Here is a 19648-nt window from a genome sequence, read left to right as displayed (position 1 = left end):
GACTCCTCAGCTTCTCAAGCCAGCAACCTCAAGAATGAAAATTTCTTTGAGGTGTGACCACCCTAGGTCATCTCATCCTGTGAAAGCGTGAGGTTAGAGAAGATTCATTCTTGAAAAAGGATAATCAACCTAGGGAAAGACTAGGAAAATTGAGGGTTTGCCTCAAGGTATCTTAGAGTTGTATGAAAATTAAAATGATTTCTAATTCATTAAAGTTTATTATTTTATCATTAGTCATGAGTTAAATCCTCATAGGGATTCAACAATGTGGATGCCCTAGGATTGTTATGGCTTAAGCAATGTTACACTTCATGTCACCTTGTTTTACGCATTATCTTTGTTGAACTTACAGATAAGATCGGTTGGCCATTTTAATTTAGCGATCTAGTGGAGTCCTAATACTAAGAAGGTTAGGGTGTAAACGGATGTCACAAAGAGATTTGGGACTAAAAGCCTAGAGATAGGAATGTCATGTTGCCTTAGAAATAAGAGTACCATAGGATAAAGAAACTGAACTTAAATTAATCTAAAATCCAGCTAATCCTGCTTAGACCTACTAAAGAAACTTGACACAAGACCAAATAGGAGTAGTTTTCTGTTCATGTGTAACTCACTATTCTGATAGTATGCAACCGTATCACTTAAGGAATAACATCTTGTTTATTTATCATTATTTGTTAAACTGCCCATTGGTTACTTCAGTTTCATTGGTCCATAGTCATAATCAATTTAAAAGTCGACCAATTCTGTGAGATTCAATATTTAGAATACTCCAGGATTATTACTTCATCGATAGTGTATGTTTTTTCTTGGATCTCAATCTATCTATATTTTTATCACTCATACACAGTTGGTCGATCAAGTTTTTGGGGTCATTGTCGGAGACTAGCAATTTTTTATCTTATTAATGACTATGTTGATCAATGCGACCACATTGACTATATTTCATTAAAAATCTAACTCTTAATCCTTAGTTGTTTTGCAAGGAGTAGTTGGTGAATGAGAAGAAGGTACTGCCTTTTTAAACCCGATCCTAAAATAGAAAGGGACCTATCATCCAAGAAGACAAGAACAAAGATGGGAACGTCAGGAGCAAAAAAAAGTTGAGCACACAAAAAAGTCTTGTAGAAGTCGCATTTGTCAACAGATTCAAGTGGACCCTCTTGTAGTTGATCCTCTTAACCCTCCCATGAATGGGGGAGCAACAAAATGACGATTGTTAGAGTCACTATTCCAATAGAACCTGGCTATGAGTTTTATGAATTTTAGAAATCAGACCCTGGGAGCCTAAAACAATTCATAACATAGAAAGGAATGGCTTGAATAATAGCTTTCACACGAATCACCTCCAACATCGTAATAATTTTCATATTCTGTCTTTTATATAACTTAGTGTTGCTCTTCGATTACAAGGCACAAATGAAGGGAGACCCAAATATCTCTAATAACATAGCACTGAGTTAATACTAAAAATACTCTAGACCAAATGTTTGGGATAATGTTGAAGTATTTCGACTAAAAGAAATCACAAACCTATCAAGGAGAATCCTTTCCCTCGTATTTGTCTTACAAAATAAAGGCTATCAACAAAGAAAAGATGTGAGATTAAAGGTCCATATTTTTTAAAATTAAACCTCAATTGAAGACTTATTTTATGTCAATTTAGTTATACTTAATCTGATAATTATTCAAGAAGAATTATCTCTTTATTCACTATATATACAAAAAAAAACAAATACTTATCGAACCTTGAATTTTGCGCTAAGGTAAAAATTAAAATGTTTAAAAATGAGAGTTGTCATAATGTTAAATTTTCATAGAGATATTTTTACATTAATAGATTCAAACATCGTTATAAAGGATGAATTGATATTTTTCATTATATCATAAAATATTTTCACAAGGATTAAAAAATGTCATTTTTGAAATTTTAAAGATCAAATAGGTAGCATACAACTAAAAGTATATTTTATCCTAAAAAAATCTTCGAATTATAAAAAAAAAAAGACGCTAATATAAATATAATATAACAATAGACAGGTTAACCTACTTTAAAAATCACAAAATATTTATTTGTTAATATAATATATAAACCATAGATATATTTTATTCATATTTTCGTCGAATGAAGACTTCGATAATTTTTCTATCATTTAACATTTTAAAAATGGGTTGAAATAAAGGTGACGAGATTTAGGGCTTGAGACGAACAACTTGTGAATTGGGTGTGCAATAAATAAATTAATTGCATTCGTGTGGTGAAAACTAAAAGCAGAGCAGACGCGAGAGATTCAGAAGCCAAAGGGATTTGTTCTAAACGCATCTTCTTCTTCTTTGTTCGTGTTCTTCCGAGTTTCGATTCAGTTGCCTATGGCGGACGCTACACAAGATAAGCAAAGCAACCAATCTCACTTTTTTCTACAGTGAACCCACTTCTTCTCTTTCTTTCGTTCTTTCAATCGCTGTGTGTGGATTCTGGTATTTCCCATGCCAAATTATTCGCGGATCCATCGCTAACTCTTCATGGATGCTCGCCGAGGCTCCCGCATCGTCAACCCCAAAGTTCGTCAGGTCGGATTCTTCACCCTCGACGCTCCTAATTCCCCCGACCGCACCCTCTCCGGTCCCCCCAATTGTCTCCCTTCTCAACAATCCCTCTCTCCTCCCACCAATTCATTGTCTCCCGTCATGATTCCCCCTCCCCGTCATCTCTCCGATAACCTTGCCTCTCGTTCTGCTGTTCTTCCTGTTCCGGCTCCCGCTAATTGGAGGAATTCCGCCGATCAGATCCCCGTTGGCAGTTATAACCCTTCCGAGACGCTGCTTGCGACGTCCCCTATGGCTTCCCCTTCCAGTAGAATTGAGGATGAAGAGCTGGAGATGTCAGAGGATTCTTCCAACTCCGTTTGGTATCGCCGGAGCGGTTCTGGGAAGATTGCCTCGAGCTTTCCCGGCGTTGGAATCCACATGGCGGCTAAGTCGTTGGAGAACTCGCCGGCGGTGCCTCTTCAGACGTTTGAACCTAATAAGCCTGCTGGAGTTGCAGGTAATGTTGCATTGCTTTGTTGGTTGGAGTTTAATCTTTACTCTTTCCCCTTTTTTCTTTGATGCGGGGTGGTTTTATTTGTTCAGTGTGTGCTAATTTTGGGGTTGTACTATTCTTTTCTGAGTGACAGCATTTTAGTGCAGTATTGACTTTATGCATATCATTATTACACTTTTTTGCTGCACATTTATTTTTCATATCAATTGGAAGATGGGGCTTGTGGCCGTGTTTTCATTTCCTGCACTTTACTGAATCCACTCGATGTCTTCTTTTGTTTGGATACATCCAGTCTTTATTGGCGTGGCCTACAAGCTCTCCTAATTTCCTTAGACAATTTTTGATACCCATCTCTTCAGATTGAAGGTCAGAACTTCATGGTTCAGCGGTGTTAGAGCGATTTTTTTTTTTGGTGTTTATGGATTGAAAGAAACTAGGATTGTGATGGGAGGGGAGGGACTTTAGTGTTTGTTGGACTGGGTATGGTTTTTTTCTTCTTCAATTAGTTCTCTTTCTAAACATTTCTGCAATTGTTCCTGGCTGCTATCCTTGCCAACTGGAGTGTGTTTTTGATCTCCTTTTGCCTTTTAGGAGAACATTGGATTATTCTTGTTTTCTAGATAAAACTAGCAAAATATCAGTAGTATGTATTCCACTTTGGGTTGGAATTTGTCATTTCTTTCTGATTCTGACATACTTGCATTGCGTGGCTATAGTACCCAATTTTGAACTCCATAGATAATGACGGCCCAAAAGATTTTTTTGAGTCAAGGATTACAAAGGGATAAAAAAGAATGAAATTCAACATGGTCGTGAACATGCTTCCGTACTTTCTCATGGATCTGTCACTGGGATTATTGATTTCTAATTTCTGCTGGTCTTGCAGAAAAGAATGGAGGGCCATCCACGGAGGTACAGAATCAACAACCACCACCAAATTCTAAACCCCTGAAGGCAAAAACAACAAAGGCTGAAAGACGAGCTCTGCAGGAGGCACAACGAGCTGCAAAAGTCTCTGCAAAAGGTTCAATTTCCATTTCAATCATTTTAATTGTACCTGGAGCTATATTGTAGTGCTAATTCTTCAGAAATGCAAATCTGGCTTGTAAGGAAGCACCCTTTTGAAGCTAGGAAATGTAGAGGGTTTAGTGGGTTCAATTTAGTGCAGATATAAGTTTAAGTATTTGTAGATATTGGTAACTCCTTGCCTTGTGCACTTAAAATTTCTAGTGCTTGGATTAGCCAATTTCATGAAATTTTCGACTGGTCGAACTTTTTGGTTGTTAGTGCTAATAATTATCCTTTTCCTCTTTCTTTGGATATTTATGTTATAGAAAATTTTCCAAGAGCTTATATAGTAACTAGTTCATATGTTTATTTATTTTGATAAATGGTTTACTGGTTTAATAAAAGGTGAGGCGAATAAGTCAGGTACTGCTCCTGGTAAAGCTATGAAGCAGCCTGCGGCTATGAAAGATAGCACTGCCACACCTTCGGTTGCACCTACTGAAAAAAGAGGAGGTGATCGCACATTTGATAAAGAAAGGAAGAAAGATGCTCCCCCTCCACGAATGCAGTTTGATGATAAAAGCAGGGTAGAAAAGGCTAAAAAGCGAGCAGTTTTCAACCAAACTGAAGCTAGAAATAGGGTTGAATTATTTCGCCATTTGCCACAATATGAGCAGGGAACTCAGTTTCCTGATCTCGTGTCAAAGTTTTTCCAACTTGATCCCATTCATCCTGCCATTTACAAGGTGGTTTTTTTTTTAATAAATTTTTAAACCTTTATTTTTTATATATATATTTTTATTTGGGGAGTGCTAAGTGGTTTGTAATTTACTCTTGACTGGAAATTAGGACAAGTACGGAATCTGTTTAGTACAGAAGAACTTGGATTAATTGGATGATTTGTCCAGACTTGAAGAAGAATACAAATAGGAAGAGTCCACCAGAATGAAAAACCTCAACAAGATTCTTAGTCTTCCCAATTCAAATGAAAAACTCATAGCTTAGCCCTGTTTGATTAGGACTTTTATGTTTTCTGATCCACATTGATGGTCAATGGCCATAGTTTTATTTATGGGCCACCATGCACTCGCAACATGGTAATTTTCATGTATGACTTCTTTGTAATTAAACACTTTTTTTCAATTTTTCTTTTTTGGTGAAATAATTAATTAATGTCTCATATGCTTATGGTTAATTTATAATACATATCATAAATTTGCTGCTACTGTTTATCTAATTTAGTTGCCCATTTATACTTTATCAGGTTGGTTTACAATATATGGCCGGAGATATATGTGGAGGCAATGCTCGTTGTATTGCTATGCTTCATGCATTTCAACAGGCCATCCAAGACTACTCAACTCCGCCACAGAAGTCTCTGGGTAGAGATTTAACTGCAAAAATTGGTAGTTACGTGTCATTCTTCAACGAGTGCAGGCCACTATCTGTTAGCATGGGAAATGCAATTAGGTTTTTGAAAAACCGCATTGCCAAATTACCATTGAATCTTCCAGAATCTGAAGTAAAAGCTACACTTTGCTCAGATATCAATCGCTTTATCAATGAAAAGATCATAATTGCAGATGAAGTCATAGTTAGACATGCTGCTACTAAAATCAGGGATGGAGATGTATTACTCACATATGGATCATCATCTGCTGTAGAGATGCTCGTATTATATGCTCATGAGCTTGGAAAAGAATTTCGTGTTGTGGTGGTGGATTCCCGTCCAAAACAAGAAGGGCAAGCATTGCTTCGTAGGCTCATAGCGAGGGGCCTAAATTGTACATACACTCATATAAATGCCATTTCTTACGTGATGCATGAAGTAACCCGAGTTTTTCTGGGGGCTGCTGCAGTATTATCTAATGGAACTGTATATTCAAGAGTGGGAACTGCAGCTGTTGCCATGGTTGCTAATGCATTCCGTGTTCCGGTCTTAATCTGCTGCGAAGCCTATAAATTTCATGAAAGGGTACAGCTTGACTCGATATGTTTCAACGAATTAGGTATATACTATTGTAGTATTATGTTATCTTATATTTCCTTCCAAAAGAAGGAAGAGGGACAATTGTCTGAGCATTTTCAAATTTCGTACAGGTGATCCAGATGCTATCTCAAAGGTCCCCGAAAGGAAGGATATTAATTATCTAGATAATTTGACTGCTAAAGAACAACTGCAACTTCTAAATTTAATGTAAATCGACGAGTGACGTATTATTGCCCATTGTACCTCAAAGTGATGTATTCTAACTTTGTTTTGTACTGTTTCAGGTATGACGCTACACCTTCAGATTACATCTCAATGATTGTCACAGATTATGGCATGGTAAGTCTAGTTCAATCGATATTCCTCTGTCTCTATCTCAGGCACCTGTTCAAACATATACCATTATTCCTACTTCTTGTACTCATGGGGTTAAATTTTTGGGCTCAGTTCTTTGTTTATCTATTTCCCATCACTAACTGCTTTTCTTAAAAACTGTCCCAAGAATTTTGAGAAAAAATTATAAAACCAAAAATAGTAGTTTTCAAAAGGTTTTTAGGTCCTATTTTATCTACTTATTGGTTTCTTATTTCAGATTTCTTTGTTAACTTCTCCCTGTGTTGATTCCAGCTTCTCTCTGCCCTTCTTAATCCTCTTTTACCACCTCTCCCTAGTCTCTATGCATCAGTGGTCAGTCAGAGTTGAAATGGTAAGAGTTTTGGGTTTTGCAACCCGGAGTGAAATTGTTTCTTATTGTTTTGAACTGTAGATTCCACCTACAAGCGTGCCGGTGATCGTGCGAGAGTATCGGAGAGAGCACCTATGGATATAAGGAGGTTGAGAAGGACCCTTCGTGTAAGGAAACTTAGGATGAATGACAGATGCTTGTTGCATGTGATCGTACAAGAAGTAGCCAAAGCATGCTGCAAGGAGTGTTTTTTTTAACTGATCTGCACCTTGATACAACCTTCCATTCTCCCGTGCTTGTTCCAAATTTTGATTTCGGTAGATTAACGGTAACGGTTAGTGAAGAATGCGATTGATGCCTCTCCTTACAGTTCTCCAGGTGTTTTTGTTAGGTTCGAAAGTCGATGGTAAGGAAAGGAACATACAAAATAAATCATGAAATTTGTAGCATTTATTTGAAACAATGATTGAGATTCCCTTTATTAGACTATAGTGGTAATAGGAAATTTAAAAGAAAAAGAAACCATGGTTTCATTTGTGTTGACACTTTGCATGTATGGTTTTATATTACTTATGGAACTTGAAAGAAATTGAATTGATGATTCCGAGTATCATATAAATGCTAATCCTAAGACTAATCTAGGTGAAAAGTAAGAAATGCTTGATTGTTAATTTAAAATTATTTCTATGTTTACTACAACATCCATTTATATTTTTATGTTCCATTCAAAAGTTGTTATATGTATAGACGTATATTACATGTTTAGATAGACATTTTTAACTGAGGAGGTGTGAAAAGTTTTGGAGTGTATAATTTTGAAAATAAGTTATTTCAAAAAAATTTAAGTGTTTGAGAATGACAACAAGTGGTTTTTGAAGTATATTTTAAGTGTAACTAGTTTTTAAATATATATTTTTTTTCTCTAGTCAATTCAAACAACATCGAGATTGGAGAAATTTTTGTTTTGATAATGATTTTATACTCTAGATTTTGTTTACTCTCCCCATAGCCTGAGTTGTTTTCTTATTTCAGTTCTTAATTTTGCTCTATTATTACACTACAAGGAAAAGAGACTATTCCGACGCTACAATCACCTGTCAGGAGATGAATAGTCGGGAGAAAGCCTCTCATTCGATGTTGTATTGTAGACGTCAGGAGTAAGTATTAACTCCTAATGTCGTATAGGGTCCATTGGGAGTTTGTAAAAACTCCCGACACATCTTTCCTACATGTCAGGAGATGGGTTTGAATTGTTGATGTGTTCATTAAGTGTCGAGATAGATTTACTCCTCTCCCCTTCTAGATCTACAATCCGAAAGGGTTTACCACGTGCATTCCTCTCCATCCAGCTGTGCTTCTTCTTCATCGATCTTCGGTCGTTTTTCTCTGTCCAGTTGTGCCCCTCTTCATCAATTTATGGCATTTTCTCTCTATCTCCAGCCAATGTTGTCTCCTTGCCATCCTTGCCTCTCTGTTTCAGCCAAATCTGACCGTCTAGATGTAAGTTTCTCCTCATTTTAATTTTTCGTATGATTTAGGTTAGGTGTTTTTTATTTTTGGTTTTTTGTATCTTTTTAATCTATTTGTTCTACTCTAATTCTTGGATTTAGAAAATGACAAGTCTACTTTGATTTAGAAAGTGAAAATCTATGAGTGTGATTCATGAAAACTTTTAAAAAATTGATGCAAATGAATCTTACGCCAACATAAAATAGAAATACTTTGAAGAGTTTAAGCTTAAGATTGTATCACTTATCTAAATTTGAGGCGCAATGAAATGAAATTTAATTACAATTTAGCATTAAAATTGATTGAACTTGATGAATTTAAGGTAAAAAAATGAACTTTTCCTTGAAATTTAATGAAATTCCTTACATATATGTCAATCAATAAGCAAATTAGGGGTCCAAATATTTGGCTTCGATTTTGAGTGATTGTGTAGGGTTGGTTTGTTTTGTTTAGAGAGAAATGGATGGATGAATTCATGGTATATTTTTATAAGTGCCTTTCTTATAAACATCCATAAGCCTCTAATAAATTCATAGTATATTTGTATATATTTTTATATTCAAATCAATATAATTTTTCAAGTGCTTTTCTTACTTCTATAAGCATCCATAAACCTTTAATAAATCTTAACGGTAACTTGAGTTTATTTAATTACCTAAGTTTATACTTTTAAGCCAAGTGTCAATGATTTCTAAAAAAACTCAAAACAAATTATAAAAAGAATTGGTTCGTTATTCAAATGTCAATGACTTTTTTAAACAATTAACCACAACTCATTGTCAAAATAATACAGGTTATGATTTGTTTTAGATAACATGTTGATCAGAAAAGATTTATTTTTTAGGATAAATAAAGAATGATCAAACTTAGAAGTAAATTATTGGTCGAATAATAGAGGAGTATCCCAATTTTTAGATGTGGCAAAGTTTCATGTTAATGACTCTGGACGAACAAGATGTCCATGCAAGAATTGTATGAATTCAATGTGGGAAACATTTGATAGTGTGGAGCAACATCTATTAACATGTAGAATATCTCTCTCATACTTTGAATGAGTATATGATGGAGAGCCATACAACTCATTCAATACACAATGTTGAAGCAAATAGTGTAGAGTGTAATATTGTTGAAAAAAATGAAATGTTAAATCTTATAAACGATTACATTTTCCAATTAGAAAGAACATGCAAATGAAAAGGAGATCGAGAATGAAATTCCCTCTAATGGTCACGAAAGAGATACCACAAACCTATTTTATGGTTTAATGACTGAAGCATGTAATAAACTTTACCCTGGTTGTTCACAATTTTCTTCTTTGAATTTTTTGGTGAAGTTGATGCATATCAAAGTTCTCAACGGTTGAAGTAACAAATCGTTTGACATGTTGCTAGAATTGTTAAAGTAGCATTTCCAACTGACGTTGTTATACCTACTTTCTTTTATGAAGCCAAGCGAAAATTGCGTGACTTAGGACTAGGTTATGAGTCCATTCATGTTTGCAAACACGACTGTATATTGTATTGGAAAGAATTTGCATATTGGCAACAATGACCAGTTTGTAGCGAGTCTCAACATAAAGTTGACGATGGAAAAGGTAAAATAATCCCACATAAGATTTTACGTCATTTCCCGTTGATACCGGGGTTAAAATGATTGTTTGCATCAAAAGAATGTGCTTCTGACATGAGATGACATAAAAAGAAATGAGTTCAAATGGAGGATGTGTAACGAAGTCTAGCTGATACAGAAGGATGGAAACATTTTGATTGTGAATTTCCTCATTTCGTTTTAGACCCTCAAAATGTTCATTTAGGATTAGCTTCATTATGAGTTTAATTCGTTTGGGAATATAAATACTTCGTATAGTATGTGGCCTGTGGTGATAATCCCTTATAATTTTCCACCTGAGAAATGTATGAAGAAGACAAATGATAACTTATAGAAATACAAGTTATTTAACCTCTTTTTATCTAAAACGATTAAGAAAAATCATAGAAAATATGTTAGCTTGACAAGGAAATCATACAACCTATTACATTATGAGATTACAAGCATGTGAAATTCATAATCCTTATGGAATTTAAGAGTTATAAAATTGCGCTATTTGAATGGAGAGAGCTACTTAAAACAAGGCAACGAAGTAGGTTTCCGCATGAATGCATAGAAATATCCCGACGCCCAACTTGGAGTCACATAGCCTATGCGATAAGACGAGACATGATATTAAATGCAACAGCATGAGCGATGGAAGTCAAATAAAAAAGATCAAGTTGGTAGCTGAAGTGAAAGGTTCGCGACAAAGCCAATGGACTTTTGACGCGAGGCAGGCGGCACGATAGGACATGGAATTTAATGCATGGTGTCAGCATAATCATTAGTGAGAGATGCAAAATACTTCCTTTTAGACATAAATAGCCCATAAAATTTTTGCACATGCACACAAGAGACTTAATCGAGAAATTGGCCAAGCTTTGCAAAAATCTCCATTCTTCATTCATAAACACTTTCTCTAGGCTTTCCCTTTGAGAAATCTTAAGTGAGTGCTCAAGATTTCTACTCGTAGAAGAGGAAGAATGACATCACCATCCTCACAACTACCGTGAAGTAGTCATCCAAGGAGTCGGAGGGCGCAAGAGATTGCAACCTACGACTAGCTCTCTATCCTTATCTCTTTGTTTCACATTCTCATTATTATTTGTATTGTTGTATAAAGTTGAAAAACTTCTATTATCAATATGAATGTCATCATATATATTTTTATCTATCCATCTTCTTATCATCGAGCATGACCAACAAATTTCATAATGGGTTGAGAAAAAAATGAAACTAATATGTATTAAGTAAAGCATAAACCTGCATTCACCTTATTTGATGCATGCTTCATAAACTATTTTGATCAAGTCCAGAAATTGCTCTAAATAGAATTAATTACTGTTTGAAAAAGCAAGAGATTTTAGATCTCATTAAACAAGAAAAGAAATGCTTTTAGAAATAAAGATACGACTTTTGCATGAAACACTTATCGTATGCGTCTTAGAAAGAGGGTATTGTGGCTAAACGCACTGAGAAGTGTAACTTATGATTATTAGTGAAATATTAGTGTGCGAACTTATGATTGGGTTATTACTGAGTTTTTCAACTACAAGTGACCTTATTATGGACTATTAATGACTTCCTTGTGTATGGCAACTTATCTAGATGGAGTACAAAAAATTATTAAGCATGTCTCATTTGCAAAGAAGATACACCATTATTTAGGATAGGAGAAAAAATATCGTTCATGGGACATCAATGTTATATTCTAGAGAATCACAGTTGGCGTAGAAGTAGGTAACATGATAGAAAGGTTGAACATAGACCTCCTCCAATTGTAATGAATGAAGAAAAGATCTTACAACAGGTAAATATGTTGAACTTTCCTGTGCTTAACAAACATCCATCAAAACAAGATAAGAAAAGAAAGAAAAGAAAAAGAAGTATAGATTGGACTAAGAAAACTATTTTTTTCCAACTTCCATATTGGTCCAAACTCTTGTTACAGAAAAAATGGGATGTCATGCACATTGAAAAAATTATTTGCGACAACTTGGTAGACACATTGTTAAATATTGAGAAAAAAACAAAGGATACAACAAACTCTCCATTAAACCTACAAGATTTGAAAATACAAAAGGACTTACACCTGAAATATGTTGATAACAGATTTGGAAAGTTGCATGCAACGTATACATAACTAATAGTGAACGAATTGGGTTTTGTAAGTTTTTTAAGTCAGTGAAATTTTCCGATAGATTCGTGTCTAATATATCACGATGTGTGAATGATAAAGATGGAAAAATAGCAGAGTTGAGAAAACCCACGACTACCATGTTTTCCTTTATAGACTTCTCCCCGTTACTATTCAAACATACTTACCGAAGAATGTGGCCAGTCCTATTGTTGAATCGTGTACACTTTTTCGTGATATATGTGTAAAAACAACACATCTGATTACAAGCGAACATCATAGCCATACTTTTGTAAGTTGGAGAAAATATTTCCACCAAGCTTCTTCGATATAATGGTACACCTTGTTGTTGTTCACTTACCATATGAAACCAAAGTGGTGGGAGTGGCTAAGAGTAGATTGTTGGTAAGTCTATTAGTTTTTTCATTGGGATTATTTTACAAAAAATTGCTAAATTTACCTCTATTCTTTTATAGAACCATTTTGTGCTTGATCTGTCAAATCAATTGCTCAATAGCTCTATCGAACATCAAATACAAAACTCATTCAAAGAATACAGAGGAGATCTACATAGACACTACAAGATTTATGGCAATTCTAAACAAACACCTACCAACCCGCCTAGCCGGCTTAAGAATACAATGAAAGATTGGCATTTTTTATGTGATCGATTTTAGAGCGAAGCATTTCAGGTTACTATTTTTTCTTTTTCCTTTTTCTTTTTTTTTTTTTTTTTGGTATCATTGACATATTTACTATTATGGAATGTCTTTATGAATATCCTTTTTAATATAGGAAATTCCAGAGACCAATAAAAAGAACCGAGAGGCTTTACCATTTGATCATGTAGGCAGGTTGAAGACATTTTTATGCATTCAATCTGAGTTACAAGAAAAACAAGACCGACCTTTGGGGCGTATTGACCTATTCAAAGAAACACACTCTAAAGATAGGAAGTTTGTGAATCAAGTTGCCGAGGATGCATATGTAATCTTTGTTTTTTCATTTTTCTTAGAAAAAAAAGTTTTAGTAACTTGTATTTATACCATTTAATTATATGTACATAAGGGTCCTAACCACTAACTGTAACGCCCCAGGCCCAAGATCCGGATCAGGATTCGAAATCTGGATTCGAGACCTTATTTTTTCCGACATTCATCTATATCTCCTGCAACCTGACACGTTATCCTCTTGTGCTTCAAAGACTGAAGACTATCCCCACAAACCAACACTGATCTTTTCAGCATGTTTTGTCCTCACTCACATGCATCCTAGGAAAATTCCCAGGAGGCCATTCAACATAAGATTGTTCCAAACTAAATATGCTTAACTTTGGAGTTCCTATGATTGAGCCACCAAAAAGGAAGATATACCTTGTTGGCTTTCTTATCCATACTTCCATGTCCTCAGAATCCCTCTCATTCGGATGTGATATCGATTCATTCATGTATCCTTTATAAACTGGGTTCATTACATGCCCACCAACTTCTGCTTAGTTCGTCCCTCAGCCACATCTTACTAGGAGAAATTCTACTCTGATACCATCTATAATGCCTTAGGCCCAGGATCCAGATCATGATTCAGAATTCGGATTCAACATCTTATTTGCTCAGGTATTCCCTTGCATCCCCTGCAACCTGACATGTTATCTTTTTATGCTTCAAAGACTGAAGACTATCCTCATAAAGCTAAGCATGCTTAATTTTAGAGTTCCTGTGATCAAGCCACCAAAAAAGAAAATGCATACCGGTATAGATAGTAACTTTAATTTCTTTTAAGCTTTTCTTATCCATACTTTCATGTCCTCAGGATCTCTCTATTCGGATGTGATATTGGTTTCCATGTACCCACCTGAACTCGAGTTGTTACACTAACAAGGGACAAAATTTATGAGACAGTTTGGGTAGACGATCCAATCATGTAAAAGGTCTTGATTGAGGCCCTAAACTTAAATCAAGGATAGGTAACAACTCATCAAGTTCATCTACCATAGAAATGCTTGAGGCAGAAGTGAGAGAACTAGGAGCTAATGTTAAACAATCTCCATCAAAGATAAAAGAGCTTAGAGAGTCTAAAAAAAGAATGGAAATGCATAAAAAAACAAATGGAAGAGTAAAAAAAAAAAAAAAAATTGAAAGGACCATGCAAGATAGATAGAAGAAATGAAAAAAAAATGATTGAACAAATAGTACAATTGCATAGAAAAGGACCATCGAATTAGATATGGCTAATGGATATTCTAATTATAGTGAACATGATGATATTAATCAATATGTTGCTATCCTGCAATTATAATGACAATGTAGTTAGCATTCATTGAATTAGATCATTGAATTAGGTGCAATTAGTCAATAATGAATTGTTGGTCACTGTCTTGCAGTTATGGTCGTTGTGTTTGTTTGTATGCCTCTTGTGTTTTTGTTGGGGGAGAGATTTGGTGGCTTAAAATCGTATAGCTAGCTTTGTTTTAGATAATTACCTAAGTATTGTTTATGTTTATGAGTTGTAAGAGTACGTGACTTACTAAGCTTGGATGTTTTGTTCCTCAAGTTTAAATTAGTGGAGGGTCGAATTCATGAAGTTTAAAGATTAACCGAGTTTGGTTCCTAAGGCTTTATTTGTAGTTCTTGTGTTTTTGTGATATTTTTGCTTGTAGTTCTTGTGTTCTTGTGTTTTTATTGGTTCAATTTATGAAAGTTAGGTTATCTAACGTTAATCAATTTCTAGGGTGTAGACACCTCCAAATGGGTATAAGTTTAAACTATATAAATTTTTTTTTGGGTACTATTTTGTTGAGTTTTAATGTTTGATGAGAGTTATTCATACACTTAATCTTAATGTCTCAAATTAATTAAATTGTAGGTAAATTTAATATTTTGGAAGAGCAATTTTTTGGAGTTTCCCTCATAACATGGTCATCACAATATATTCCTCAAGATGTATTTTTGTGAACTAGTAATCTAAATATGTAAACTGTTGGGATTAGTGTCCTAATTCTCCCGGAATCTCGTTGTTTTGTAAAGATACACATTGTTCAATGAATAAAATAAATGTTATTTAGTTCTGACATTTACTCATATCTAATAAACAAAGCTCCTTGGATATCTTATGTGAACTTAAGCATGTATATGTGATATATAAGTGGATCATGCCTTAAGTGATAACCTAAATCGGTCTATAGTATAAGGATTAAGGTGGGATACCTAATCCTGATGACACTATGGATATGACCCGCTTTGTAGAGGTTTCCAAGTGTTGTAAACTACTACATATGGTTGATCCTGACCATTCGTGTGGAGACGTGAAGTGGGGGTGTCCTATACAAAGAATTTGTATAAGACCTGGACCACGAGATGACTAGACTTTGTATATAACGCTGTTGATACTAGAGACTTGCATCTCACCTAAATGACCATAGGTGACACGACCTCAATCCTGAGTGTTTTGTGAACTCCTGCCTTTGAGGGTGGTTTTTTTATTAGTATAGGTGAGAGTGACTAGATTGTCAACTCAACATGTCTACCTTTTTGAGGACTTGTCTGATCTGGGAGCTGGGAACTCAATTCACAATATTGAATTCACTCCTTTCTCGAATAAGGGATAAGTAGTGAGATTGCTCCCTTAAGGGCTGATTCCGGGGTTTGAACATAGTGGCCACAACTTCTCTTTGGAATAGAAGACTTAGTCATAGTAGGACTATGATTTATGTTCATTAGAGGGATCAGTGGTACTTAAGGAGACAGATGTAACTATAGGGGCATAACGGTTATTGGCCCAACTGTACTTACGAGCGATCTATGAAGGGTTGTCGCACTGCTGATTGGTTAAGATGGACACATAATATATCTGTAGTGAGAAGAGTTCAGTTGTTCCGGTCTTTATGGAGTGTCTGGCAGTTAATGGATGGTGGATCCCGTGACTAAAGAGTTTAGTAAGTTATTCACGTACCGTTGGAGCTTCGGATCTACAGGTTCATGAGGTCCCTGGTAGCTTGGATTCATGTTGAAGGATCAATTCTTGGTGTGGATTTGAAATGTTCAAATTGACAAGAGGTATTTTGATTATATATGATATAATCGGTATGATGTATGAGATACATCTAGTGGAGGATTGATGTAAATGAGATTTACATTAAGTACCATGGAATAGAAAAAGAACTATGGTTTATATGTTTCATGAGATGAAATAGTAAAACTATAGGTTATAAATATAGTATGATAAGTTGGTTATTATTTATATTTATAATCATATTAATTATTAGATAATTAATATATTTTTTTTAAATAATCAAATGTAGTGGGTGGTTATTGATCATGGTAACCGTGAGTTTAAAAGGAAATCGATTTCCTATTTTGAAAAGAGATGTTTTTCCCAAAAGTTTGAAAAGTTTTTGAGTTTTCTCTCCGGCGAAAAGAAACTCACGTAAGTCATCAAGTAAATACATATTTACTAAATGACGGCTGGGCAAGCTAAACGATCGTGCAGTGTTTACTAAACGATCGCATAGCTTTGCTAGACCATCGCTTGCCCAAGGTAAAGATCGTGTTAGAAATCCGACCGAGCTAAACGATCGCATAGCTTTTGCTAGACGATCGCATAACTTTATCTAAACGATTGGACATCAACCTACACGATAGGTCTCCGACTTCTCCCACTTGCCTAGTCGTGTACACGATCTGTCTTTCCTCCGTTCGTTTGCCTCACACCAAGTCCGAACAGAGCCCACCCTCTGGATTCTCACACCAAGAATACCAAGGTTGCCTTGTTGGTAGTGTCAGACTCAACTCGACACTGTCGAAGTTTTCTGAAATCCGTTCGTGGTGTTGCGGAGGAGTTCATGTTGTAGAGGAGATCGTGACCGAGGAGATCGTTGAGGACGAGCGCAAAGTGTCCGTGCGGAGTTGTAGTCATGTAGATCGGGCGTTCGATGGTGCTGTTGTTCTAGCAGCCGTGCAGATCGGAGCGTGGAGACGCTTCTGTCGTTGTTAGTACAATTTTTCCCTTTGTACATTTGATGTTCATGTATATTTGCATAACCGTTTGTGTTCAAGTCGACTGTAAATGTATTATTGATTCATGATTGTAATTTGGAATAGTCTTATTCCGCTGCTCATGAAAATTGTGATTCCGATTTCTTTCAATAAAGACTATTATCTCGTACACTTCTCTCTTCTATGCTATGAAACACAGACACAGATACAAATATGAGATACGGATACGATAGGATACGATGATACGCCAATTAAAAAAAAATTAGAATACTGATATGTTGAAGATGCGTTTTCTTTTTCTATACAAGTTAACGACAATAGTATAAAAATACGATACAAATGCTAAAATAGAACACAAAAAACATCCAAGATGTTAAAATAAAATAGTCAATAAAATGCAATAAAAAAAATGATTCATAATCATCAGAGAAGTGTCGTTGTCTTTGTCTAGAAATACTAACTTTCGACATCATATATATACCTCGTCAGGAGTTTATTCAAACTCTCAATGAATAAGCGTTCCATGTTGGAAGTATCGACTCCCGACACCTATTTCTCGACTATTCTCCCGACGAGATAATATTTGTTGAGAGATCTCTTCCGACGTGTTTTCAGCTATATTCCGGACTTTGGAAAAATACTATATTCTTGTAGTGGTAGATCAACCGAAGAGAATGTCTTAGGACCCATTCAATCATTGCAGCCTCCCATCACTAGCTGGATTTTACCAACATAAAGAGAGGTTCTATTTTTTCCTAATTTGTAAAGCGTCAACTCATTAAACTTATCTATGGTTTCGAAGAAGCCGTCCACAGAGAAATATTCTCTATTGTTCTTTTTGGAAGGGGAAAAAACCACCAAATAGAATTGATTTTTTCCCCCAAAAATTAGGAAGTGATTTTGGTGTCTTTGAAAATCACTTATGTCGTTTGGGACAGAGTGAGTTGAGAACATCGAAGCCCAGAAGTTGTGACCTAAAAACTCAAGGTGCAATGTAGTGCCCTCCCTCTCCCTAACTCCCTAGTCTTGTAGAACGAAACATAAAAAATAAGGAATCACTAGTTAATAAATCAATCACTAGTTAATAGTCCAAAGAAGTACTACTTAGTATATAATTATCATTTAAAAAAACTCTTAAATACCTAATAAACACAATAATGCCAAAATATAATCAAAATGTTCAACAACAATTTTCAAAGGTAGATTTCAATAAAAAAAACCTATATATATTCTTCTATATACACACACACACACACACACTAAAAATTAAAGAAAAAAAGGGGCCATTTAATTTGCTTAAAATCTTAATTTATTTAGAAGGCAAAAAAGAAAAAAAAGAAAAAAAAAGGAAAAAATAATCCGCCATGCAGTATTATTCGCATGCATATATAACATACAAAAATCTTCTCCTCCTCATCCTCCTCCGCTTAATTATCATATAAAACCATAACACACTAACATATAAAAACCAAACAAAACCCGGTTCAGACAACTCAGCCCTCAGCTGGTAGGGAAGGAAAAAAAACCAAAAATTTAGCCGCAACTGAAATTATAATTAATTAATTAATTAAAATTAAGCTCCAGGAGCTGCATCTTTCACCTTACTTTGCAAATACCCTCCATATTCTCTAGCATAATCCTTCACATGGCTTGCCGTGTCGTAGATTCGCCGACTCGCGTACTCGAGCCGGTCGGATCCGGGCGGGTGCATGCCCTTGAAGTACCTATAAGCCCAGGAGAAACCTGCAGCGGCAGCAAGTGCGAGGCCACCGAGGGACAAGACCCCGGCGGTGGCGAGGAAGAGGAAGAAGGCGACGGGAAGCCAGATGGGGGAAGTGAGGAGGATGAAGGGGGTGAGGAAAATGAGGGCGAGGACGGCGGCGGTGAGGGTGAGGCCGGTGAGGAAGATGAGGATGGAGGCGGAGATGAAGAGAGTGAGGAAGCCGATGAGTTGAGGGGAGTTAGGGGCGTGTTCTTGGAAACGGCGGAAGAGGGCGGCAACGGTGGGAGGGCGGTTGTCGGCCATGGCGGAGAGAAGTTGGGAGTTTGTGAGTTAAAGGTAAAAGAAAAAGGATTGGGAGTGAGGGTTATGAGGACAGATGGGGTATGAAGAAGACATGCAAGAAATACACGTGGTGGGACTCTAGATTTTCATGCCCTACATATGGGTGCCCATGGCTGACCCTTTCTTTACACTTTTCTTTCTTTCTTTCTTTTTTTAATTGTAATTTTTTTTTATAGAATTTTGGAGTTAAAAATATCGTGTACAATGATCTATAATGAAAATTTAGATCATTATACATTAATTTAGATTATTATCATATGATTCTAAGTCTTGATTTATGTTTGAAATTCTAGAAGATTTCCATTCTAAAGATGTTCTTAAAATATTCATAAAAGTTGAGAGATAACATATTGCAACTTTTGAAAATATAGGTTTCATCTATTTGAAACAAAGTATAAAGTTCAAAGGTATTTGTTATAATTTAACATTTTTTTTTAAAAAAAAAACAAATACTCTTTGGTCCATAATTTTTGGGTCTTTGTCTTCATTTTATCCTCAAGTTTCAAAATGGTACAAGTTTAGGCATTAAATTTTTGAGTTTTTATTTCAATTAGTCTTTAGATTTGAAAATGTTACAATTTTATTTTTGGTATTTGAGTTTTGTTTCAATTTGACTCATAAATTTTAAGA

The 19648-nt window shown here is 35.4% G+C and overlaps 2 protein-coding genes across 4 annotated transcripts; one reads left to right on the top strand and one right to left on the bottom strand.

The window, feature by feature from the left end:
* The first annotated feature begins 2175 nt into the window (after window positions 1-2175).
* On the top strand, window positions 2176-7325 carry LOC120071255 (translation initiation factor eIF-2B subunit delta-like). 3 transcript variants are annotated; one of them, XM_039023413.1, is made up of 7 exons: window positions 2176-3046; window positions 3930-4067; window positions 4475-4797; window positions 5316-6060; window positions 6152-6248; window positions 6326-6380; window positions 6808-7325. In XM_039023413.1, the coding sequence occupies exons 1-7, from the start codon at window positions 2524-2526 to the stop codon at window positions 6868-6870; spliced, it is 1944 nt and encodes a 647-aa protein (XP_038879341.1). In that variant the 5' UTR covers window positions 2176-2523; the 3' UTR covers window positions 6871-7325. The 3 variants fall into 3 exon arrangements, with proteins under 3 accessions (XP_038879341.1, XP_038879340.1, XP_038879342.1); XM_039023412.1 differs by having other exon boundaries at window positions 2179-3046; window positions 4457-4797; XM_039023414.1 differs by lacking the exons at window positions 2176-3046; window positions 3930-4067; window positions 4475-4797 and adding an exon at window positions 4858-5148.
* A 9893-nt stretch (window positions 7326-17218) lies between these two features.
* Window positions 17219-19062, bottom strand: LOC120071518 (oleosin G-like). The gene has a single exon (XM_039023841.1). The coding sequence runs from the start codon at window positions 18977-18979 to the stop codon at window positions 18527-18529; it is 453 nt and encodes a 150-aa protein (XP_038879769.1). The 5' UTR covers window positions 18980-19062; the 3' UTR covers window positions 17219-18526.
* Between the last annotated feature and the right edge of the window lie 586 nt (window positions 19063-19648).

This window comes from Benincasa hispida, chromosome 2 (assembly GCF_009727055.1).
Source record: "Benincasa hispida cultivar B227 chromosome 2, ASM972705v1, whole genome shotgun sequence".
NCBI classification, from domain to species: Eukaryota; Viridiplantae; Streptophyta; class Magnoliopsida; order Cucurbitales; family Cucurbitaceae; genus Benincasa; species Benincasa hispida.
Note: the sequence above shows the minus strand (reverse complement) of the source record. Positions and strands in the feature narration are given on the sequence as shown.